Raw genomic sequence first — 23696 nt, 5'->3', positions numbered from 1 at the left:
AACGAGAACACAGTGTATCAAAATTTATGGGATGCAATTACCACAGTGCTTATAGAGAAATATTTAACGTTAAATGCCTAGTTAGAAAGAAGAAAGATCTTGAAACAGAAATTTACATTTTCACCTTAAACTAGAAGAGGAATAGCAAAATAAATTCAAGGAAAACTGAAGGAAGGAAGTGGGAAAGATCAGAATGGATATCCGTGAAATGGAAAACAGAAAAACAGTAATGAAAATCAATACAACCAAAAGCTGATTCTTTAAAATTGACAAACCTTTAGCCAGCTTGGCCAAGAAAAAAGAAAAAAAGAAAGTCACAGATACCAAAATCATGAATCAAACAAAAGGCATCATCACCAACCCTATGGAAATCAAAAAGACTAAATGCAAATATAAACAACTTTACACTACAAATTAGACAACTTAAATGATATGGGCAAATGTCTTGAAAGACACAGATTGAGAAACTTTTTTTTTTTTTCTAATTTTTAAATTTTTTTTATTAACATATAATGTATTATTAGCCCCAGGGGTACAGATCTGTGAATCGCCAGGTATACACACTTCACAGCACTAACCATAGCACATACCCTCCCCAATGTCCATAATCCCACCACCCTCTCCCTACCCCCTGGCAACCCTCAGTTTGTTTTGTGACATTAAGAGTCTCTTATGGTTTGTCTCCCTCCTGATCCCATCTTGTTTCATTTATTCTTTTCCTACCCCCAAACCCCCCACGTTGCATCTCCCCTTCCTCATATCAGGGAGATCATATGATAGTTGTCTTTCTCTGATTGACTTATTTCGCTCAGCATAATACCCTCTAGTTCCATCCACGTCATCGCAAATGGCAAGACGAAACTGTCCTTCTGATACCAACAACAAACAGAGACATCATGGAGACTACAGACCAATATTGCTCATGAATATGGACACAACAATCCTCAAGATTCCTCATACTCCAGTATTTGTAATGGCTATGCTATTTAGTACCTTCGAATTTATACATACTAGCACAAAAATTGTATTTGAACTTTTAAAAATAAGATTTTATTTTTATTAGAGAGAGAGAGAGAGAGAGAAAGCAAGAGAGATAGTGAAAGACAATGTGAACAGGGAGGAGAGGGAGAAGCACACTCCCCACTGAGCAGGGAGCCTGGTGTGGGACTCAGTCCCAGGAACCTGCTATCATGACCTGAGCAGTAGGCAGATACTTCACTGGCTAAGCTATTCAGGTGCCCTTGTATTTGAATTTTAAGTGTGAATTTTATTTGAAAACTGCTCATTAGTCCATTTGCTATTTTTGCCAAATGAAATATATCATACTTTTAAAAGAGTGCATATTCTAAAGGATGTAACAGACACATTTGTATATCCCATCTGGCTAAAGAAAAAGAACATGTACTGTGCTTTTGAAGATCCTTAGTATATTCTTCACCTGTTTCACCTGTCTTGTTTGTCTGTTTTCCTATTTCTGGATGAACTCAGTTTTCTATAATTATTCACTTGCTTTCCCATACCATTTTACTATACATATATATTCTAAAGAAGTATCTTGCTTAGCTTTTTTTTAACCTTTCTATAAATGGAATGGACTATATGCCTTGCTTTTATTCCCCTCATTATTATATTAAATTTTATACATGTTGATTTATGTAAGTGTAATTCATTTGCACTGAAGTCCAAGAGTTTATTTACCTTCAAAAATATTTTTTTAAAGATTTTATTTATTTATTTGACAGAGCTCACAAGTAGGCAGAGAGGCAGGCAGAGACAGAGAGGGGGAAGCAAGCTCCCTGCTGAGCAGAGAGCCCAATGTGGGGTTCGATCCCAGGACCCTGGGATAATGACCTGAACCGAAGGCAGAGGCTTTAACCCACTGAGCCACCCAGGCGCCCCTACCTTCAAAAATATTTATGAGCAGTTTGGTTTGTTTCCCCTTCTTTTCTGTTGTATTTTTGCTCTGAATATTGCTGTTCATATTTCTGCCTGAACACATTCAAGAGTTTCTGCTGTTTAAAAACACAGCTATAGTGTGTATATCTAAGTCTTTCTATGTTAATTTTTAAAGTAGGCTGTAGAGTCAGCTCTGTTATATGTAGTCCAGTTGAATGGATTACAGTTAATACTGGAAAAATAAAATAATAGTTATTAAGTTGGGTTTTTTTCAGCATTTTAAAGATAGTATTTCATTGTTTTCTGGCTTTCATTATTTCCAGTGAGAAAATAACTGTGAGTTTGTTATGTTTTTGAAGTTAATATTTTTTTAAAGCTTTGAAAAATATCCTAAGTCTTGGGAAACCCTTCTCCAAGATACTGTAAGTCCCACATTTTAGCAGTGGGTGGAAAAGATTGAAAAAAAAATGCAAAATCCATACGTAATTCCAGAATTCAGTGCTAAAGGCAGCATTTTAGTGTCAGATGACTGTGGCGTGGATTTCTCTCCTTCGGTAGTCATTGCTGTCTTTTTCCCTTACCTTCTACTATTGGCAGTCATTATTTACTCTTCACAGTAATGAATTCTTCATCTTGTAGCACTCCATGTACGGCTTAAGTGCATTGTTACCATGAATGTTAACTATTCATCTTTTTGCTTTTCCTGTCCTGTGCTTTGTATTGTGATGGGACTTTTAAATTTTTAACATTATGAATATTGTAACCATGTTTTCTAAAAGTTCAGATAATGAAAATGAGAATGATTATGGTACCAACATGAGCATTACCCAGACATTGCCAATAGAAGAGGAAGGACTAAATCATTTTAATGACAGATGGAAGGACTCTTACACCTGGGTTAGGGAGAGTAAATAACCAAAATAAAGCATACTGACTGCATGATGTGCAAAAAATGTTTTGGGATTGATCTTGGTGGAGAAGGGGGTATAAAAGCAAATTTGGAAACTGAATTTTGCAAATAATTTTAAGTCAGTAAAAAGTTTTTTTCATCTCCCCAAAAGACTTCACTGGTCAGTTAAAAGTAGTGGCTATTAAGTGAATTAGCTTGGGCATACTACACAAGTGAACACACATTAGCCTGTCCCTTCTTTTTTTTTTTTTAAGATTTTGTTTACTTATTTGTCACAGAGAGAGAGCAAGGGGGAGTGGCTGGCAGAGGGAGGAGCAGGCTGCCCACTGAGCAAGGAGCCTGATTGGGACTCCATCCCAGGACTGGGATCATGACCTGAACCAAAGGAAGACATTGAAGGACTGAGCTACCCAGGCACCCCACTTGCTTGCTTTTTAAAACTAGAATTAATTTTGGGTGCCTTTGGTAAGAAGTTTATGGACTGAAAGGAATTTGGTAGCCCTTTGAAATTTAGACCTTACTCTGGTAGATCTTACCAGCAATCTTGCTTTCTGTAGTATATCGTGTTACATCAGATTGTGGCAATGAGAGTGTATTTTCCATTGGTGTTTGGTACTTTGATTTGAAAAAAATGGGAGTTTTAGATATCTTCTTGATTTCTAAGATTTTAATAAATTGCAGAAAAAATAAGACAAACTTTGCTCATATATTTGTATATTTAGCAAACAGTGCATTTGATCTTAGCCAAAAGGCCCAGAAGCTATAGCACACAGTACAAATGTAAATTTTAACAAATTCTTTTCAGTCCATAAAGTTCTTACCAAAGAAAATGAAAAGATCTTACCTGCTAAATATCATATATTCCTTCTATACAATACTGCTAAAATAGGGTATCACTTGCTTACCTGTGATACTGAGGTTTTCATAATAAAGTTTTTTGGTCAATTTTTAGTTTCTTCAAAACATCAGAAACAATGAGGTTTTTTTTTGTTTTTTTTTTTTTTTTAAAGAGTCATTTATTTATTTGACAGCACAAGCAGGGGGAGCAACAGAGGCAGAGAGAGGAGCAGACTCTCTGCTGATCAGGGAGACCAATTCGGGGCTTGATCCTAGGACCCTGAGATCTTGACCAGAACCGAAGTCAGCCACTTAACCAACTGAGCCACCCAAGTGCCCCAACAGTGAGATTTTTGACATTATAAAAATGTCACAAAATAACTTCCTTAGACATTTGCTTCAACATGGCTATGATTGTTGCCAGCCATAGAAAAGATGCTAAAATACTGACATACAGTGAAGTCATATTTTCAAAGAATGTGGTAAAAATAGTGTCCCCTAATTTGAAAATACATTAAAAACAAATATGGAAAAGAATTACAGTAAATAGAAATTTATAAATAAATTTATAAATAAATTACTCTCAACTAATCTTTGAAGAGATTAAAAGGAACCTTGAAAAGGATAGATTGTCCTGAGTTGTGTATGTATAGGCTACAAAGAAACCTCAATTTGTCAAAGAAGGACTAATTTTTTTTGAAATGAGATTGTTGAGAACTCAAAAAAATACCATAAGAAGGAGATAGTTAGCTTAACAGGATTTTCTTAGTTTCTTTACTAAAACTATAATTTAGTTGGAATTCACCTTTGGTCTCACAAGTTTAAATGACCTCTGTGTTTTAAAACCCATTTTCCTTGAGAAAGAGAGGTAATAACTTTTAGTGATATCCATTATGTTTGAAATGTTTAAAAAGGGCATTTTAGACACAAATAGTCTATATGTAAATTTATAGATGCAGTTCTTAGTAAGTAAAATGTAATTATTCTGTGCCTAAATAGTTTTACTGAAAAGACATTTATTTAACTTGACATCATCACATTGGGCTGATAACAGAAGTAAGTGTGACGTAGGCTTAAGAGCAGACCTGAAAGTCAAAGTGAATTTTGTATTTGATTGTATTCATTTATACCACTTGGTTTACAAAAAAAAAAAAAGTGATGTCTTAAAATCTGCAAGCAGATCAGAGAAGTATTGTTAAAAAAGGAGACTCAAAAAAGTAAAATATCCTATGGAATCATGGAATAAAAAGAAAGTAATTTTTTGATTAAGTATAGATAGTCTGTTTAGTCTTATTGTAGGTATATAACTTTTTTTTCAAAGATTTTATTTATTTAACAGAGACAGACACAGTGAGAGAAGGAACACAAGCGGGGGGAGTGGGAGGGGGAGACGCAGGCTTCCCACTGAGCAGGGAGCCCGATACTAGGCTGTACCCCAGGACCCTGAGATCATGACCCGAGCCAAAAGCAGATGTTTAATGACTGAGCCACCAACGGTCCTCTATGTATAACTTTTTTCGAGGTCTTATATTTATGCATTTTAACAATACACAATAATATAGCCTACAATATTTAAATATTTTTTTAAAAAGCTTAAAAAGTTACATAGTGTATTAGAGGGTAAAACCTAGTATGTTTCTCTCAAACATTATTTGTTTAATTAGTCTTATTAATTACTAATTGCTGCTGTTAACTAGTCCTCTTGTTTTATTTAAATAACCACATTTGTGTGAAAAGTACAGAATACAGATTAATAGATAATTTTTGAAAAACACATTTTTGCATTTTTATATTAAAGTGGTAAAAAAATACATAAATATTTTTTCTGTACTTATTTTTTTTAAGTAGGTAGATTTGGCTGGTTGTGTCCCATGAAAGCTTTTTAAAAGTATTGGTCACGTTATACCAAGGATGAGTCCTAACCCAGTTGTGTATATTTGAGACTATAGGAAAAAGTAAACTAAATAAATGTTACGATTTTTAAGTATGCCTCTTATATCCTAGAAACTGAGTTTTGTGAGCTTAGAGGGCAACTGACCGGACAAAATAAGCTAAAATCAGTACCTCTCTAATTTTTATCACATACTTGAAGTTGTTCAATTCTTTTTTTGTTTCAGGGGAAACCACACACACACACCACCACCACCACCACCACATCCTCCTCTACACACAGAAACAACAAATAAGCACTCCTTCCTTTCTCCTGCAAAAAACCCTAACCACCTCCTTGGGTTTACTAACTAGAATGTAGAGTGAACCAGCGAGCATTACACATTGTGTAAGCCTTTTCCTACACATTTATACCCTGTTGTTTACTTACTCTTGAAGCCTTTTCTCCTTTTCTGTATTTATCCAATCTTTTCCTTGGATATTCTATTGGGTAGAGAAATTATTTAAACAATGCATTCTTGTGCAAGTTTCTTTAGACTTTCCCATCCTGATCGTTCATTTATTCTCCAGAGCCTTCAGAGTTAAAAATTCAAAAGCTGGCATGCCAAAGATGACCATATTTCTAGCTTTTCAGCATTTTTTCTTTCAATAAAGAAATTTTTCACATTGAACATCAAATTTTATATTTGTGTGGCTTATCTGTCATATTATGCTCTTTAAAATGGAAGTTGTTGGAAAAATCAACATTTTATATTTTTTGCCCTCCCGTATCACACTGGAACTTTGCTGCAGCATTTTAAGCCAAATTTAGGAGAACAGTAATCTCTTAAAGACTATTTAAAAAGATTGTGTCTAGTGTTAAATAAGTAACAAATGACTTATTCTTTTGGCAGTCATATTAAATACACATCCAGGACTACTTGATACTCAGCACTAACTCCTCGTGACAGTATTCCTATGTGCCAGACACTGGTTGTATGCCTTAGAAATCTCTTATTTTTTTTTTAATATTTATTTTTTTTAAGATTTTATTTACTTGAGGTAGACAGAGGGAGGGAGAACATGAGCAGGGGAACAGGCAGAGAGAGGGGGATAAGCTGACTCCCTGCTGAGCAAGTAGCTGACTCAGGGCTCAGTCCCAGGACTGGGATCATGACCTGAGCCGAAGGCAGCTGCTTAACCTACTGAGCCACTCAGGTGCCCAGATAAATCTCTTTTAATATGGCGAAATATTTATATGGTTATATAATAACCATAGGTAGTATTATCTCCATTTTACAGATTGAGGAAATGAATCCTATTGAGAGGTAACTAATTCAGCTAATGTCAAGATTTAAATCCATGTTTGTCTCCCAGTGTACTTTATACTACATGATGACAAGAAGGTTTTTTGTTTTGTTTCAGCCTTCTTAAATGTCAAGGTGTTGTTTATAAACCAAGGATTTTTTTTTTTTTTTACCAATTACTTTCGATAATATGGTTCCATCCATTATATAATTCTTCTACTCTAAGAATTAAGTTGTATTTAGAAACTCAGAAAGGTCATTATTTTATTTTTCTCTGTTAGGCATCTCCAAGAGTTACTGTTGATGATTATTTGGTAGCAAAATTAGCAGATACTTTGAATCATGAAGATCCAACCCCTGAAATCTTTGATGACATTCAAAGGAAGGTATTATATATAACATTTGTCATTATATGTTTCTTATGAAAATGTGTTTTTATATGCATGTAATTGATTTTTTAAAAGGTTATTGAGACATAAAAGTATAATGGTAACTAAAAAGATAAGTTAACTAACACTTCTCATTAAAAAAAAAGAAGTAGGCCAGTCTTTTGTTTGTTTATTTAAATGACAAATGAGGAAAATCCTTATTTGGGTTGTTATTTAAATCTGACTAAAGGGCCAGATATATAGTCATAGAATTTCATGAATTAATGATGATGTATAAGTGGCCTGACATAAATTTATTTTACTGTGTTCCTGGAGCCTTTATGTAGACTTGTTTCTTAGAGAACACTAGTTCCTGGAACATTACCTATAACCTGTCATGTGACTTGCCTTGCACTGGGACCATTTTCGATGCACTTAGGTACTAGAGGGATTGTTAATTTTGAAATTAGTTGAGAAATCATTAGTTGTGATGTAGGCTTATTGTTGGCACCTTACAAATACGGAACCTGTGATTGATTATAACAAGACATTCTAGCTTTTGTTGAAATCTTATTAGTGAAAATTAGTACATTATCTGTATTAATGGTGAAATATCTTGATTTATTTCAACAAGGTTTATGAATTGATGCTACGAGACGAAAGATTTTATCCTTCCTTCAGACAGAATGCACTTTATGTGCGCATGTTAGCTGAGCTGGATATGTTAAAAGATCCTAGTTTCAGAGGATCAGATGATGGTGATGGAGGTAAGGTGGCACATGTGCACGTGTGTGTGTGTGTGTGTGTGTGTGTGTGTGTGCGTGCGTGCGCACACATGTATACATAGATCTATTCCTAAATACTGTTGACCAAAAGACAATGTTTCAAGCAAGGTAAAAAATGGCTTGAAGCCCAATATAAATTGTAAAATATTTAAAACCCCATAAATGAATGACAAAATTTAGTTACTACACTAAATTAAAAGGCTGAAAATTTAATAACACATTAAAACATAACTATAAAAGCCTTGAAGTCTTAAGAAGAATGTTTTCTTGAGTTTTGTCACCCAAATATTTTTTATGGTATTTTCCATTTTGCTAGTAACTAATAATATTCATGACTAACAGCGGGATTATTGAGAAGATTAAATAAGATAACAAGCCATGATCCTGAGAATGTACCATAAACTATATAAAGCATTGTTTTAAAAAAAATAATTTTTTTTCTCTTTTATAATACTGTTTTCCAAATCCTGCACTGTATAAGGTGGAAGAAACTACATGAGTGGCTTATTCCAATCTTTCAGTTGTTTTCAAATGAGGATATTATCAGTATGACATAATAAAGAAAGCAGGCTTTGAGAATCAAAATATTTAGATTTTACTGCCGTTCTACTACTTAGTACCTATAGTGATATTGACCAAACACTTAATTTAAGTCTAGTTTTTCTCAGTTGTAAATTTGGAATAATAATTTTGTCATAGTAATATCTTACCTCAGAGTTGTTGTTACAGCATTGTTGGATTGAAAGGAAATTATGTATAGGAAAATAATTTATAAACTAAAACATCCATTTTTGTTAGTAGTATAAAAGCAGTTATTTAAAAATAGTGGGAGAGGCAGCCTTTAGAGCACAGGCATGCATATTATGAAGTCCAATGACCATTTTACTGGTGATCCAATTCAGAAGTACTTATAAAACTAATAGAATATGTAAGGTGTGATAAGCTTCCTGGTATGTTCAAATAAGCAATGGAAATAAAAACTAAGTGGGCAAGAGTTCACTATTTTGAGAGTAATTTTAACCATTTATGAATAGGCTCTATGGGTAGGACTACTTCAAGTTGGAGGTACAATACATCTGTTAAGTAGTTAGCATTGCTTTATTTTTATCTATCTATCTACCTATCTATCTATTTATTTGATAGAGGGAGACACGGTGAGAGAGGGAACAGGAGCAGAGGAAGTGGGAGAGGGGGAAGCAGGCTTCCCGCTGAGCAGGGAGCGCAATGTGGGGCTCCATCCCAGGACCCTGGGATCATGACCTGAGCTGAAGGCAGACACTTAACAACTGAGACACCCAGGTGCCCCAGTTAGCATTGCTTTAAAAAATAATCTCTGTTATAGCAGGTTCATACTCTTCTCATCCCCTCTCCCTCCTCCTTCTTTCCTTGGTCTGTATTAGTAAGAGTTTACTTTTTAAATAATCTAAGAAATCCAGTTACAGGAGTTTGCATTTGAGTTTTAATAATTCTATATTGGTTGTTGATCTAATATTTTGAGTTTTTAAATTAATACTTTTTCTGGTTTAATTTGTAAACCTGGAATAATGTTCCATTAACTGGATTTGATTGCATAATTAAGGAATTTTGGGTTTTTTTTTAAGAGTGCTTCTGTGGGAGCTGAGTAAAATTCAGTGTAACTCAAGTTTATCATACAGTGTTATCTGTATTTACTGTTTCTATTGAAAAATCTTTTACAGAGCTGCTATGAAATTTGCTAGTAGCAGCGCACTATATATAAAAAATATATAAATAAATATATAAATATTTTTATTTTCATTTCATCTAGAGATTTCTTAGTCTAGAGATTTCTTAGTATTATATAGGATTTGCTATATGACCCAGAATGAGAGGAGATAAGTTAAATCATAATCAGCCAATTGTTTGAGCTTCTAAGTAATCTATAATTTAAAATGATGATAGTAGCGTTACATTCTGTGGCAGTAGTTTTTGTTCCTATTGTATAAGAACTCTACTAAAAGTCTTGTAAATTGACTTTAACTTTTATTCATATCTTTCTAGGCAATCTAGTTAGTTGTCTTCTGTGCAACTAATGGAACCAATTTTTTTATCAGAAACTTCCCAAAACTTACTTAAAGCATAAAGTACATTAAAATTTTTTTTCTGCAACTTGTCTTGATCGGAAGTAAATGTACTTATGTATCAGCCACTGAGTCATCCTTCACATTGGAATTATTGATTGAACTTTGGAATTATATACATTAATGTATCTTTTGTCTTTCTAGGACATTGCTTTTTAATATTTTTTGTCCTTTTTGTTGACCTTTTATAATCTTTATAACTAAGAAATTGTCTAACTCCTTTTCTTGAAACCATTTGAAAATATTTAGAATGATGGGTATAAATAAATATCAGGTTTATTGTCTTTGCTGGTGTTTAGGTTTTAGGCAGTTGCTGGGATTTTTTCAAATAGTAATGCTTATGATTTTCTTGTTATTATAAGATTATTTAATCAAAAATAGGCCTTCCCCACATTTTTTGTTATAAAATCAGTTTTTATCTTTAAAATTAAGTTTCTTGAGGTGCCTGGGTCACTCATTCTGTTAAGCATCTGCCTTCGGCTCAGGTCATGATCCCAGGGTCCTGGGATCAAGCCTTGTGTGGGGCTCCCTGCTCAGTGAGAGCCTGCTTCTCCCTCTCCTTCTGTGCCCCACCCCCACTCATTTTCTCTCTCTCTCTCTCTCTCTCTCTCTCAAATAAAATTCAAAAAAATATTCTTGACAATTTATGTTTTAGACATTTTTAAAATAATTCTCTAATCTAGTTTTTAACTATATAGATAATTTTTTAAAAAATGGAGGCTACAGGTGAGCCTAAAATGAATGGGCCAAGTCTTATTATGTGTGATTGTATCCTTCAGTGAGTTGGTTTTTTTTCCCCTTCTGGGGAAGGAATTTCATTCCTATTTAATCAAACTTCAGTAGGTAGGTGGGTAGCTGAATGGCTATCGTAATTATGTGTGTTCTTTCTCCTCCCCTTTTTTCCTTCTCTTTCTCTTTGTATTGCTTTTTTAAGTTAGTTCAGCCTTAAAATACTTTTAAAGTTGATATTTCTCATTCATTAAAACATTAAGACCATGTTAATTGATTAACCATATTAATATATTTAATAATTAAATATTAAAAATATCTAAATAATGCTCTGTTTTAATTTTACTCACATTTTTCTTGCCATATGAAATCATACTTTCTTTTGTTTTCTAATGTTCATAGGCAGTTATCAAATTCTTGACTAAATGTGGGCCTTGATTGATTTTAGACTCTATTTCTGGATCTTCTTATTGTTGATCACAAAAATAAATTACACCTTGTTTTCCTTCTGATTGCTCTTTTAATTTGATTTGTCTTTGGTAGAAAGATTGAAGAGGTGGGCAGACTACAGAAGGAAGTAGGAGGTATATAATTGAATAAGGTGGATAGAGAACTGTTTGCTCATTTTAATTATACTTTGCTGTTAACCAGGGGGTAATCCTGGGTGGAATTTCCTGTTTACTTTTTGTGACCTTAGGTCTGAGGGACCAAGAAATGTTCTTGGGCATTTAGAGTTGTTGAAGCTGGAAAGCAACACGAACTGCTTCTTTCTAAAAGTTATAGAAAGTGGTTTTGAAGACCTGTTTAGATACCTAGATTCATAAATAATCTCTTAAGTTCTGGAAGCCATACATTAACTTTAAGCTGTTTATGTTTACTGCTTCAGCATATATTCATTTCTGTTTTTAAGTGAGAGACATCTAATTGGTAACTCTGTGTGCTTACATATAGAATAAAGTACTGAAGGAAAAGACATTAATTTTAATAATGTGTAATTGACTTGGCTCTCTAACATTACTTTCTAAAACAATTTTTAGCTTTTTAATTAAATGGTAGTGCATATGGAGTTTATATATCTTTTTCTATTGGTTATATATTGATCTACGAATCTAGGGTTGTAATGTTTTTGAGCCAAATCTACCAAGAATAAGTGGACATAATAAGTATATATACAAACTAATCTATTTATTCTTCACATGAAAGAAAAATTTTATTTGTATTATTTCTTAATCCAGTAAGACAGAACTAACAAAAAAACCTTGACATTTTCTAATGAACTTCACTCTACAGTGTTTTCTTCATATTTATGTTTTATCAGAAAACTTTATGTGATACAATAAGAATAAAATATTTAATAATTGCTCTCCTATACATGAATGTCTATTTTTGGTGTGTGTTTTATAGGGGCAACTCAGGTGTGTGTGTGTGTGTGTGTGTGTGTGTGTGTGTGTGTGTGTGTGTGTGTGTATATATTGTTTTCCTCTGAAATATGTGGCTCACAAAAACAGGCTTAAGGGAGCAGGTGTTTGGGGAGTAGTATACCACGGTTTCCTTTGCTATTTCATTATGTCTTTGCTTGGGTGACTTTCATTCTTGGTGTTTGAACCTTAGGTAAAAGAACTCTTTCAAAAGTTTTTTTCTATATACTAACTTGAATTTCTCCTCCCACAGAGTCTTTTAATGGGTCTCCTACTGGAAGCATAAATTTGGTAAGTATTATTATGGGCACTTAATTATCACAGTGACTTAAAAATATAAAAGTAAATATACATAAGTAAATATTAGAAGCTCTCAGATCATCCTTTAATATAATAAGTTATTTACTTTAAATGTTAAATTCACATAATAAGCGTCTCTGAAATTTATTTTTTTTTTTTTTTAAATGGGCTTAAGTTACACCTGCATAATTCAGTTGTATTTGGTAAAAAAGGTGACTTCATTATTTTCAATCCCAATATGTAGTATTTTGAAATGACTTTTTGGTTAGTGCTATGTTGGATAGTAAACTTGTGATATACAAATGTTTACATTGAAATTAGGTTTCTCCTTTTGTATGTAGAAAAGAAATATAAAATTAGGATGTCTGAAAACTCCCAAATATTTCTTAACGTGTGCACTATAACCAGTTCTGGTTGTTGTAAAAAATTTTTTTAAACTTAAGGCCTTAGAGTAAATTAAGCAACATTATTTTATGATTACAAATTTAAGAGTGATATATTTTTAGCACATAAGCTGTCATTGGCATTTTATACATTCACAGTGAAGTGTGAAATAGTGAACATTTCAGTTCTTTTGTATATCCATCCTTGTAATGAATAAGTTATTTCATAAAATGCTGCTAGGAAGAAATATGTTCTATGAAAGTTTCAGTCTAGAGTTTGTAGGGGATTAGGGAGAGATTGTTTGCTTTGTTCTTATTCTATTTACATTACTTTTTCTTTCACTTTTTGTAAAAGCTAAATGATCTATAGGTCCATTATCTTATGTTGTATTCTATATAACTATATTTCAAAAAATAACCTTATTGAGTGTTTTATTACTTTACAAAGTACAGCCTGTAACAAAACACTGAAGCAGTCAGCCATAGTGTTATGTCAGATATGATGTAACATTTGAAATATTTTCCTAAATCCTAAATTTGGTATCATTATCATTTATTCTTTATATTTTGTAACCTTATAACAAAAAGGAGTAACTCCTAGAGCATGAAGAAAGTATTAGCAATAATGTTCATTTATAATGAAAGTTTTCAATTGTGATGAAGCTTCATTCATTTGAAATTTCAAGTAGTCACACTTGTAGTGCTTGTACAAGTGTTTGAACAGTAGTAACAAATACTTTTTTTTTCTTTATTCCATATCTGGAATAAAATGCTTTTTCAAATAAGAGTGATTCCTTTGTCACATAGAAATATAAACCACATAGTCTCTCTAGATCGACAAAGGTCACACTTGAGGTCAGTGATTTGCAGTATTTTGTTACTCACATGAATCTATTATATTCAAGGTTTTAAGTAGCTAGAGTCTTTTGAATTCTTTCTTTTTTAATATATAGACAAATTTTAGTGGATAGCTACATTTAAAAACTAGTTTTAAGATTGTAAAATAGGTCATAATAGTTTTTTCCAATATAGTAAGCAAAAAAAATATTTAATATTGGGATTTACTCATTTTTTATTTGGGACTGGCAGGTAAATTTCAGGCATTTCTAGCAGTGCCGTCATTGTTATATGGATTATCGCAGTAAATCTGAACTTTTCCTTTTTTGTCTCAGAGTGATGTTAAAAAAAAAAATTCTTTTTTTGCAAGCAGTCTAAGAATCTTAACCGAAGGATTACTTTACAAAAATTATATTTTATTTCAGGACAGCATTAGTCTACTTGTTTTGAAATAACATTTTTCTTTTATTAAATAATACTCTAAATCAGAATGTAGTTGATATTATTTCACTAATTGTAATTTTATAGTCTACTTGATAATTACATTTGCCTTATATCTGTGACTAATGTTTAAGAGATGTTTCATTGGATTTTTTCATCATATTAAATGGAAATAATATTGTTTAAGTGTGCTAAAAAGACATGCAGGTACAAAGTTTTCTAACAATTTCTGTGTTGCATAGCATAAGATGGTAACGTTTAAAGCAATAAGTACTGTTTTGCTGTTGAAATGTTACTACAAAGGAGGGTTAATAATAGTAACAAAAATACTTCTTGAAAAACAATTGTTTTATATTCTCTGTGATTGCTTATAATTAGAAGATCATAATAGATAACAATCTAAATTTTGTAGAATATTCTATTTTCTTGAGGCTTCTATCTTTCACATAAAAGTAGTATTAAAACAAAGGTTGTGTTTCTATCAAGATGTTTTATTACAGGTCATATGACCACTTAAAAATAAGTACACTCTCTTTTCAGAGCATTATAATTCATTCTGTAAACTGACAAAGTTGTAGAGCAAGTATTATACTGTTGTACTATTGAGAAAATTGAGGTACAAGAAAGAGTTGATTTGGCTAAAGTCTCTTAGGGTGTCACTGGTGAAGCCTGGACTAGACCCATTTTAATTTAATGATTCGTCCACTTGACTTGACCAGGGAAATATTGGATTATCTGTATGTTGTTACCATATTTTGCTTCTCCTAATGAACAGTCTTAAGTAGTAACCTTTTGGCTTTCTTTTGAGAATGTAGTTGCCTTAATTTAAATGACTTTATGTCATATATGGCTGCATTTAAGTCATTTAAATGACTCTTCTAGTAATATCGACAATATCATGTTAGGTCCCAAAGTTCATTCAGATCCTGTGGTTTTTAGAGTGTAAGAAACGTGTGAATCATATAATGTCTGTGTGTCAGAGGTCCTCAAGACCATTTTGATGTTCAGTGATTGTTAGAGGACTCATAGGCCTTAGCATAGTCTGACTCCTATGGAAAGGATTTATTAGAGAAAAAGAATAGAAAGCAAAATCAGCACAGGGAAAAGGCCATGCAGCAAAGTCCAGAGGAAACCAAGTACAGGTATCCAAGAATCCTCTCCCATGAAAGTTGCATTGGCAAACTTAATTCCTCCAGAAATGAATGTGACAACACATGTGAAATGTTGCTACCAGGAAAGCTCATCTGAGACTAAGTGACGAGGATTTTCATTGAAGGCAGGTCACGTAGACAAACCTCTAGTTAGTACATACTAAAATTCCAGACTCCCAGAAGGAAAGCAGGTGTTCAGCATAAACAGTTATTAGGTACAGTGAATTCTTTGCAGTTAAGGAATGGTGGGAACCTTCCCTAATTCTGAATTCCCACATGTCATCCAAGGGCCAGGCTTGCAAGCATTCCTTTCTATGGAGAGCAATTTCAAATGAACTCTTTTTTGTTGTTGTTTATTTTTTTCTAGCTTTATTGAGATATAATTGACATAAAACATTACATAAGTTGAAGAGGTACAACATATTGGTTTGATACTACAAAATGGTTACCACTTTAGGTTAGCTAACCCCTCCATCATATCACATAATTAATTACCATTTCTTTTTGTATTGAGAATATTTAAGATTTACCCTCTTAGTGATTCCAAGTATATATTATTATTTGAAATATATTTGACTCATTAACTCTTTCTGTACAGCATTATGTGATTATGTGCCCTTCTAGGTATGTGTGGGTGTGTGAATATGGGGCAAAAAGTCTTAAATTTAAACCCAAAGGCCATAGTTGAATATAGATTCATTTTGGGTCACTCTAATAATTTTTTGTCTGTGGAACTGTTTTGAAAATTATTTAAAATCTGTTTTAGACTCTGGAATCACTTCATGGAATAAGAAATCATAACAGGCAACATATTTTTTGTGTTAGGTAGTCTTAGTAAATATTTTACATGTCTTTTTATTTAATCCTTATATAACCCTGTGATGTGTAGGTACTCATTTTATAGATAAGGAATCTAAAATCATTTCCAAATTAACTGAAATGTTAAATGATACAGAATTGGCTCTAGTATAGGTCAACATTAAAAAAAATAAAATGTTAACTTAAGAACATGTCTAATTATTTTTATCCATATTTTTTTCCTTGCCATGTATTGAATATAATTGAGAAGTAACAAATGTCGGTATATGGATAAGCAATGAAGGAGGAAATAATCGACTAAGTTCATTTCTGAAATACTTTGTTTTATAGTTTTTTAATTCTGTATTTTCTCTCTCCTGTTAGTATAAATAGAGAGGATTTTTGTTGGGGGAGGAATGCAAACAATCTAAAGTTTATGTGGGGCAAGATGAGTAAGGCATATATGATACAAAATGCTTTAACACTTTTTTCCTTATAAAATTAAACGTTTTTTTTCTTTTTTTTTTTCTTTTCCAAGTCTTTAGATGACCTTTCAAATGTATCTTCTGATGACTCAGTACAACTTCATGCTTACATTTCAGACACTGGTAAGCGACTTTGTGGTATAATTATTATTCAAAAATTATTAATTATTGTTACCCTTGGATTATTTTCCACATTTACAAACAATTTTTCTCATCTGTAGTCATTTTTAAGTTACATTTTTTTCTGCAGCATGTTTTTCATTAAATTCTGTTATTTTTATTTGTGTATATGGCTTGATACATACTCTTTATTGTGTTCAGTGATACTTTGTGTATATGTTATGATGTACTTGTGTATCTTCTTTCTCTAAGGTTGTTACTGTTAACATTTGAAAAACTTAAACTCTAAGCATTTTGTCATTGCTAATAAACTCTTGAAACCTAATCTTTTCTTCTTCTTGTTTGTGTCTTGCTGATAATTATCTGCATAATTCTTATTAAATTGCTTGGGGCAGGTTTTAGCTCTACCTTTTTTATACATGCAAAGTCAAACTAGGTAAGTGGGTTAATGAAATGTTGGTATAGGAGTTCACAAAAGCTTAAGAAATGCTTGGATGAGGTAAGAAACCTCTAATGTTTTGTGACTCAGTCAGCATACATGCAAAATGTTTAGTCAAGTAAGAAAAAAATCAATTTCCATCATTGCCATTGGGTTATTAGATAATGCCATGAGTAGTAATTAATGATGGTTTACTTATCCTGCCTCTCACTATTACTAGATTATAGGAGTGTGTCTGTCAGATTACATTTGGAATATTACCATACTGAGGTATCTCAGGTCAGTTTTGTGCTTATATTTGAGGTAGCTAAAAGGAGATTTTATAGTGGAAGTACAGTGTAAAAGATAATTTGCATTTTTTAAAAAGATCTCTGTTTTCTTTTGCTTCCCACTGGTGCTGGAGTCTCATTTTGCATTGTGTTCCCTGCCGTATTCTGAAATAAGTTATTTATAATTGCTGTCTAAGTTGTTTTTTTATTCTTTACAGTTAGTTGGTGCATACATTACTCTGCTTGTAAAGATCATTAGATAGCAACTTTCTCAATAAAACCAGAGGTTTTGTTGCTTTTCTTTCTAGCTTTTGTTAAAGTTGTTTCACTTTTCCTTCATGAAATTTTAAAATTCTTTTTAAGAATCTCTCTTTTCTTTGTTGGTTTGTCTTCCAAACATTAAAGTCTTTGTTAAACCGCAAATGTTTAGTATTTGTCCTTACATATCTTTCTTAAAGACCTTAAACTTTGTCTCAAGGAAGAAACTCATGTCCATATTTCTTACGTAGATCTTTCTTTTCTCCGAAAGTTGTGATTTTTCTAGCTGCTTTGTCCATTGATTCAACAAATATTTATTAGCTTGTTAAAATGTGTGAAAGCACTGTACTAAGCATTTTTAATAAATTATTATTTCTGTCAGACAAACTTACGTATAAATACTAAGAGGCAGCATAATAGGGTTTTAAGAGCATCACTTTTGTCCATTTCTGGGGGTTCAGACCCCAGCTCTGCCAATTAATAGTTGGGTGAACTTGGGCAAGTTCCTTAACTTCTCTGTACTTCAATTTCCTTATCCATAAAATGTAATAATAATATTTATCTCATAGGGTTGTCATGGGACTCATTAATTACATTAGTAATTACATATGAGTGGACATTATACATGTTTGTTCAATAAATATTTTACCAGTTGGACTCCAGGGAGTCTAGATTTTATATTCTTAACATCTTTATTACAGGGAGTAGAACTTAGAGTCTAGTGAAGGGCTTCTCAAGGAGTGGCCCTTGGACTAGTGCATACTGCTTCTGTTCTTTGTGAAATCTTGCTTTAAAAAATATTAGCTAAATTAAGCAATGTTCTTAGTAAAAGTTTGATTTATATTCGGGGCCTCTTCCTTATCCGAGTATGGATTAGTGACAAATAGTTTATATCACCTGCTATGAGTAACATAGCATAACATAGTCCTAATGAAAACAGATTATTTCCACAATAATATCTCACCATCACCTCATAATCAATATATGCAACCTCATTATCTATTTTTAAAAATTACCTTTTTATCTTCTGCATAACCTCTTTATGCTTCCTGTTTTGTGTGTACCCTAGTCATGAGCTCTTCTGCCTATCCATTTGTGATAGATACAGCTGATAATTTTTTTTCAGAAAGCTTTCTTATATTCTTCCCCACATTTCTCTCTATTCTTCTTGTTCTTGTTAGCTTCTGATTGGTTATGATTTGCTGCCTAATTGGCTTCTGCTTTCTATTTTCTTTCTCCAAACCTTTCTTGAACCCAACGGATAAAACTATTCCCTTGTCACGCTAACTGTGTTGAGTGGCGGTGGTTCTCTAACATGATGAAAGGTTTATGCAGCGTGTTCTGCATCAGTCTCTGAGAGAAGGATGACTGGAAGAAGTGAATTGAACAGTGAATATTAAGTAGTCTTACCTATAGTTACAGCCTCAGAGCCAGGTGACCAAAGTCTGTCCCTAGTGTTCTGTTTTGTCGAATCAGGCACACTGATATTAAATGGGAATGAAGGACAATTTTGAGTAGAAAGTACAAATTTTAAAATAATTTTGATGAAAGCTTCAAAGAGGCTTCTGTCTCAATTGCATTTGCCAGTATAGATTTTTAGCCTTTTTTTTTAGCTTTTATGTTACTAAAATAATTTACTAAGGTTGCTATATGCAAACCCTTCTTTGCCTAATTATATACAAAACACAAAATATTTAGCTCCAGAACTTGGCCATTTTCCCCGCCACAATTATGGATCAGTGTAATCTATTATTAGAAGAGCAATTTATTGGGGCGCCTGGGTGGCTCAGTGGGTTTAAGCCTCTGCCTTCGGCTCAGGTTATGATCTCAGGGTCCTGGGATCGAGCCCGGCATCAGGCTCTCTGCTCAGTGGGGAGCCTGTTTCCCCACCTCTCTCTCTGCCTGCCTCTCTGCCTACTTGTGATCTCTGTCTGTCAGATAAATAAAATCTTAAACAAAACAAGAGAGAAGAGCAATTTATGCTTGTGGTCAGAATGGTAGTCTAAAAAGTGCTATGGTAAACCCTGCCTTCCGCACATAGAAAGGGTGAAAACAGTAAAATAAAAATAGCTAAAGGGAGAAAGCTACAGGTGCCAGACTAAGAGGAAAAGTAAATTTAGGGAAGTGAAGTGGAGTTGAGGCCAAGGAGCTCACAGGAGCGTAAACACTGCTGTTTTGATTTTGATGGCATTTTCATGTCCCTCAAGTTCCGAAAAGGCAGTATGGACTAAGGCCATAGGAAGTTCGAACCCAGCCCCTCACATGAAACCCAGATTAACAAAGGGTATTTGATATGAAAGAGGAATGAGAAAAACAGCCTAGTGTCTGGGGAAAAAAGAAAGAATGTCAAGATCATGTCTGGAAAAGGTATCTGTCATCCACAAGAAATTGAAAGCCTATCTAGAGTCAGCCATCTTCAAGTGATTTGTACCACAGGGTCTCCTAGCCTGAGAGGATGTTAATAGTAGTCATAGGATAAAACCTAAGGCAAGAATGCAACACTATGAAAAAAATCAAATGCAGTCATAGAAAAAAATACTGTGAAATTTGAGGTCAGTGGTTGGATTAAGAAATAAACCAGATGTAGATGAGTGGAGACTCAGTAAACTGCTAGAGACCTGAAAAAATGATCTAGTATAGAATACAACACTAGAAGGAGGTAAGAAAATGGAAAAAGAGAAAAGGAAATGAAAATTATTCAAAGTATATCTCTTAATACACAATGGGAACAGGTTTAGATTTTAAAGGCATTTTCCTACGGACTTGTCACACTTGAATGGTTTGTGACAAGTCCATAGGAAAATGCCTTAAAAAAAATATCTCCAGGGGGTGCCTGGGTAGCTCAGTGGGTTAAAGCCTCTGCCTTTGGCGCAGGTCATGATCTCAGGGTCCTGGGATAGAGTCCCGCATCTGCTCAGCCCGACTCTCTGCCTACTTGTGATCTCTCTTTCTCTGTAGAATTAAAAAAAAAAAAAAAAAAATCTCCAGAATGAATTACACTTGTAAGTTTTTGAATATTATAAACAATGAAGGGACTTGCCAAAAGACTACATAAAATCTTATTCCTTGGCTTTTGCTTTCTGTTTAGTTGAAGAGATTTTAATTGAAATTCAGCTGAATGGTGAAGGCTACTATGAAAGATTATTTTGTTTCTGTTACTTTTCCTCTATTTAAAGAATAATACATAGGTGGCATTGCGGTAATCAACTAAGAATAGGTACAAGCTCTTGAGGAAGTGAGTCTAAATTAGATACCACTGTGTGGTTGGTAGTGTCATCATAAACTTATGATGGAGTTATTGTATATAAAATCTTATCAATGTGAGTACAGAGGATGGGAATCTATCCTTTGGTGACATCCTTTTGTCTCAGTCTGTCATTTCAAATTCTTCTTCATTTCATGTTCTTTTGTTTGTTTTTGTTCTTCATCTTCCTCCTTTTTGTGTGTTTTGTTCCTCTTCATTTTGTTTTAAATGACTAGTATATGCTGACTATGACCCATATGCTGTGGCAGGCGTTTGTAATGATCATGGCAAGACATATGCATTATATGCTATCACTGTACACCGACGCAATCTTAACAGTGAGGAGATGTGGAAAACCTATCGTCGTTATAGTGACTTTCATGACTTCCATATGAGGATCACTGAACAGGTAATGAGGTTTTTAAAGTTTGTGTGCTTTACATTGTTTCCTGATTTGATGTTTGATTCTAAATAGTTCTGAAGATACTGACCAAAACAAAAGAAAGTAAGGTAAGCATTTTTGTATAATCAGCATAATTCCAGAACTATTAACGAGCATTTAACCAATAAATCAATCTTTAACCATTCCCAAACATTGTAGACCAGTGACAAAATATCAGTGGTCTACCTTGGAAAATTAAAATGAATGTATATTTCTGAGTGTGTGTGTGTGTGTTGTTCTGCAGATGTGTTTGGGTTTGGTTTAAAATAGGATCACTGTAGGGCACTTTGTGTTTTCAGCAATATAATTCAGAGCTCTAGTTATTATAAATGGCATCCTTATCCCCACAGTGTAACAGTTAATTCCTTGATCCATCAAGTTGTTTTATAAACCACAACCTAAATTAAGTTTAACATTAACCAAATAATGTTTTTAATTCTTACTAAATACAACCCTTTTGTTTTATAGAAGTATATAGATCCTTAAAGATAACATATGCAAACAAATTATTTGTTTTACTTTTTTATTAAATACTTTTTTTCTTTAACTTTGAAAAAGTAGATCATCACCAGATGAATTGGAATATGTGATCTGTAAAATTTATTTTAAGTTTTGGAAATCTTTTATTTCTTTCAAGGTCTTTAAATATGCAACTGTATTAATCCAGTAAAAATAATAATAATTAATAGTGACATTTGAATGGACAAGCTCTGAAATGACATTATATTATTTGACTAATCAGAAAATATCTTTTTCAGTTAAGATAGTGGAAAAAATATGGTTGATACCCTGATAATCTTATTGAAGTATTCTGTGAATAGAGTGAGATAAACGATTAATGGCTTAAAAGTGATTAAAAACAGATTAGTATTGGCTCCAGAAGCCCATATGAAAAAGACTATTTTGAGGGCACCTGGATGGCTCAGTTGGTTAAGCAACTGCCTTTGGCTCAGGTCATGATCCCACAGTCCTGGGATTGAGTCCTGCAAGTACTGGGATTCAGGCTCACATCAGGCTCCCTGCTACATGGGGAGTCTGCTTCTCCCTCTGACCTTCTCCCATCTCACGCTCTCTCTGTTTCTCTCTCTTCTCTCAAATAAATAAAAAATAAAATCTTCAAAAAAAAAAAAAAAGGAAAAGACTTTTCTGAATTATATTCACAAGGAAATAAATAACTTTGGACATGCCTGTTCTGTTTTTGTTGTTGAATAGATCAGCATGTTTTTTGATTTGTTTCTTCATGTTTAGCTTGATTTTTTGCAGAGGTGAAAGGATTTTTTTGTGCTACATTGAAGAAATAACTGCTTGAATTTTTTTAAACATTGCATGTTTTATATGCTAAAATCTCATAGCTTGTGTATCTTTCTCCCCATCCTCACACTTTAACCAAAAAAAGACAAATTTTAAGATAATTTGAATTGCTAAGAAGTAGTTTTATTTACTTCCAAATCAATGGAAAGTTGGTATAATGTGAAATTGTCTAGGAAAGTAAATATCATGTTTACATATTGACAAATATAAGTGAAGAACATACCTTAAAAAAAACTTTATTAATAGAAGAGTCAGAGAAAAATTTTGTTTTGAATATAGCATCAAAAATTAAATGAAATTAATAAAGTGAATTCATTTTGAGAGGGCTCAGTACAGGCAAAGTGCTTTTGACTTTGTGTTTCCTATCAAGTACTGTAGCTTGTGATTACTTAAGTGTTTAGATTCCTCACAGAGCTTATGAATTTAAAGAAGAAAAGTTTGTGAGTGAAAATGTAGCTTTAAGCAAAATACTAAGTAAGCATTTGTAAATAAGACTCAGGCTGTTTGCCTTTTAGCTCTGCTTTACCTGTATTTTTAAAAATTTAAATCTTATAAAATAGCAGAAGAAAAATGCAGTGACTCAATAGTAATGCATTGGCTGGTAACAGTACAACTGTTGGCACAAGTGAATTTTACCTCCATAGAGCTCTTGAAGTGTTAACATTTTTTAAAAACAGGTTTTGTTTATTTAACTTTGTGATGTAAACTTTTTCCAGTCTAAATATATAAAATCATTTATACTCTTTAAAGATTTTTTAGCCTCATTTGATATTTTATGGATAAAGATTTGTAAAATTGAAAGAAAATAATTAAAAAATTAAATGCGACATTATTTTAGAAATCACCTGAACTATGCATTTATTTGTTTATGAAGTTTTTTCTGTGGCTTGGTACTGTTCTCATGCTGGGGATATAACAGTGAACAGGACAGACCCAAGTCCTTGCCTCCAGGAGCTTACATTCTGGTAGACACTGTATATTACTGTTATATTGGGTCAAT

At 33.0% G+C, this 23696-nt stretch overlaps 1 protein-coding gene across 5 annotated transcripts in view; it reads left to right on the top strand.

Moving 5' to 3' along the window:
- Positions 1-23696, top strand: part of SNX13 (sorting nexin 13) — a 141548-nt gene that overhangs the window by 96552 nt on the left and 21300 nt on the right. For 4 of the 5 annotated variants that reach the window (XM_047694331.1, XM_047694332.1, XM_047694329.1 and 1 more), the window contains 5 exons: positions 7101-7205; positions 7822-7954; positions 12472-12509; positions 16667-16736; positions 21180-21352. In XM_047694331.1, the coding sequence (XP_047550287.1) occupies positions 7101-7205; positions 7822-7954; positions 12472-12509; positions 16667-16736; positions 21180-21352 (519 nt within the window). The remainder of the gene's footprint in view (positions 1-7100; positions 7206-7821; positions 7955-12471; positions 12510-16666; positions 16737-21179; positions 21353-23696) is intronic. The other variant, XM_047694330.1, reaches the window with a different exon arrangement.

This window comes from Lutra lutra, chromosome 11 (genome assembly GCF_902655055.1).
Source record: "Lutra lutra chromosome 11, mLutLut1.2, whole genome shotgun sequence".
Taxonomy (NCBI): Eukaryota; Metazoa; Chordata; class Mammalia; order Carnivora; family Mustelidae; genus Lutra; species Lutra lutra.
This window is presented reverse-complemented; position numbering and strand designations above follow the sequence as displayed.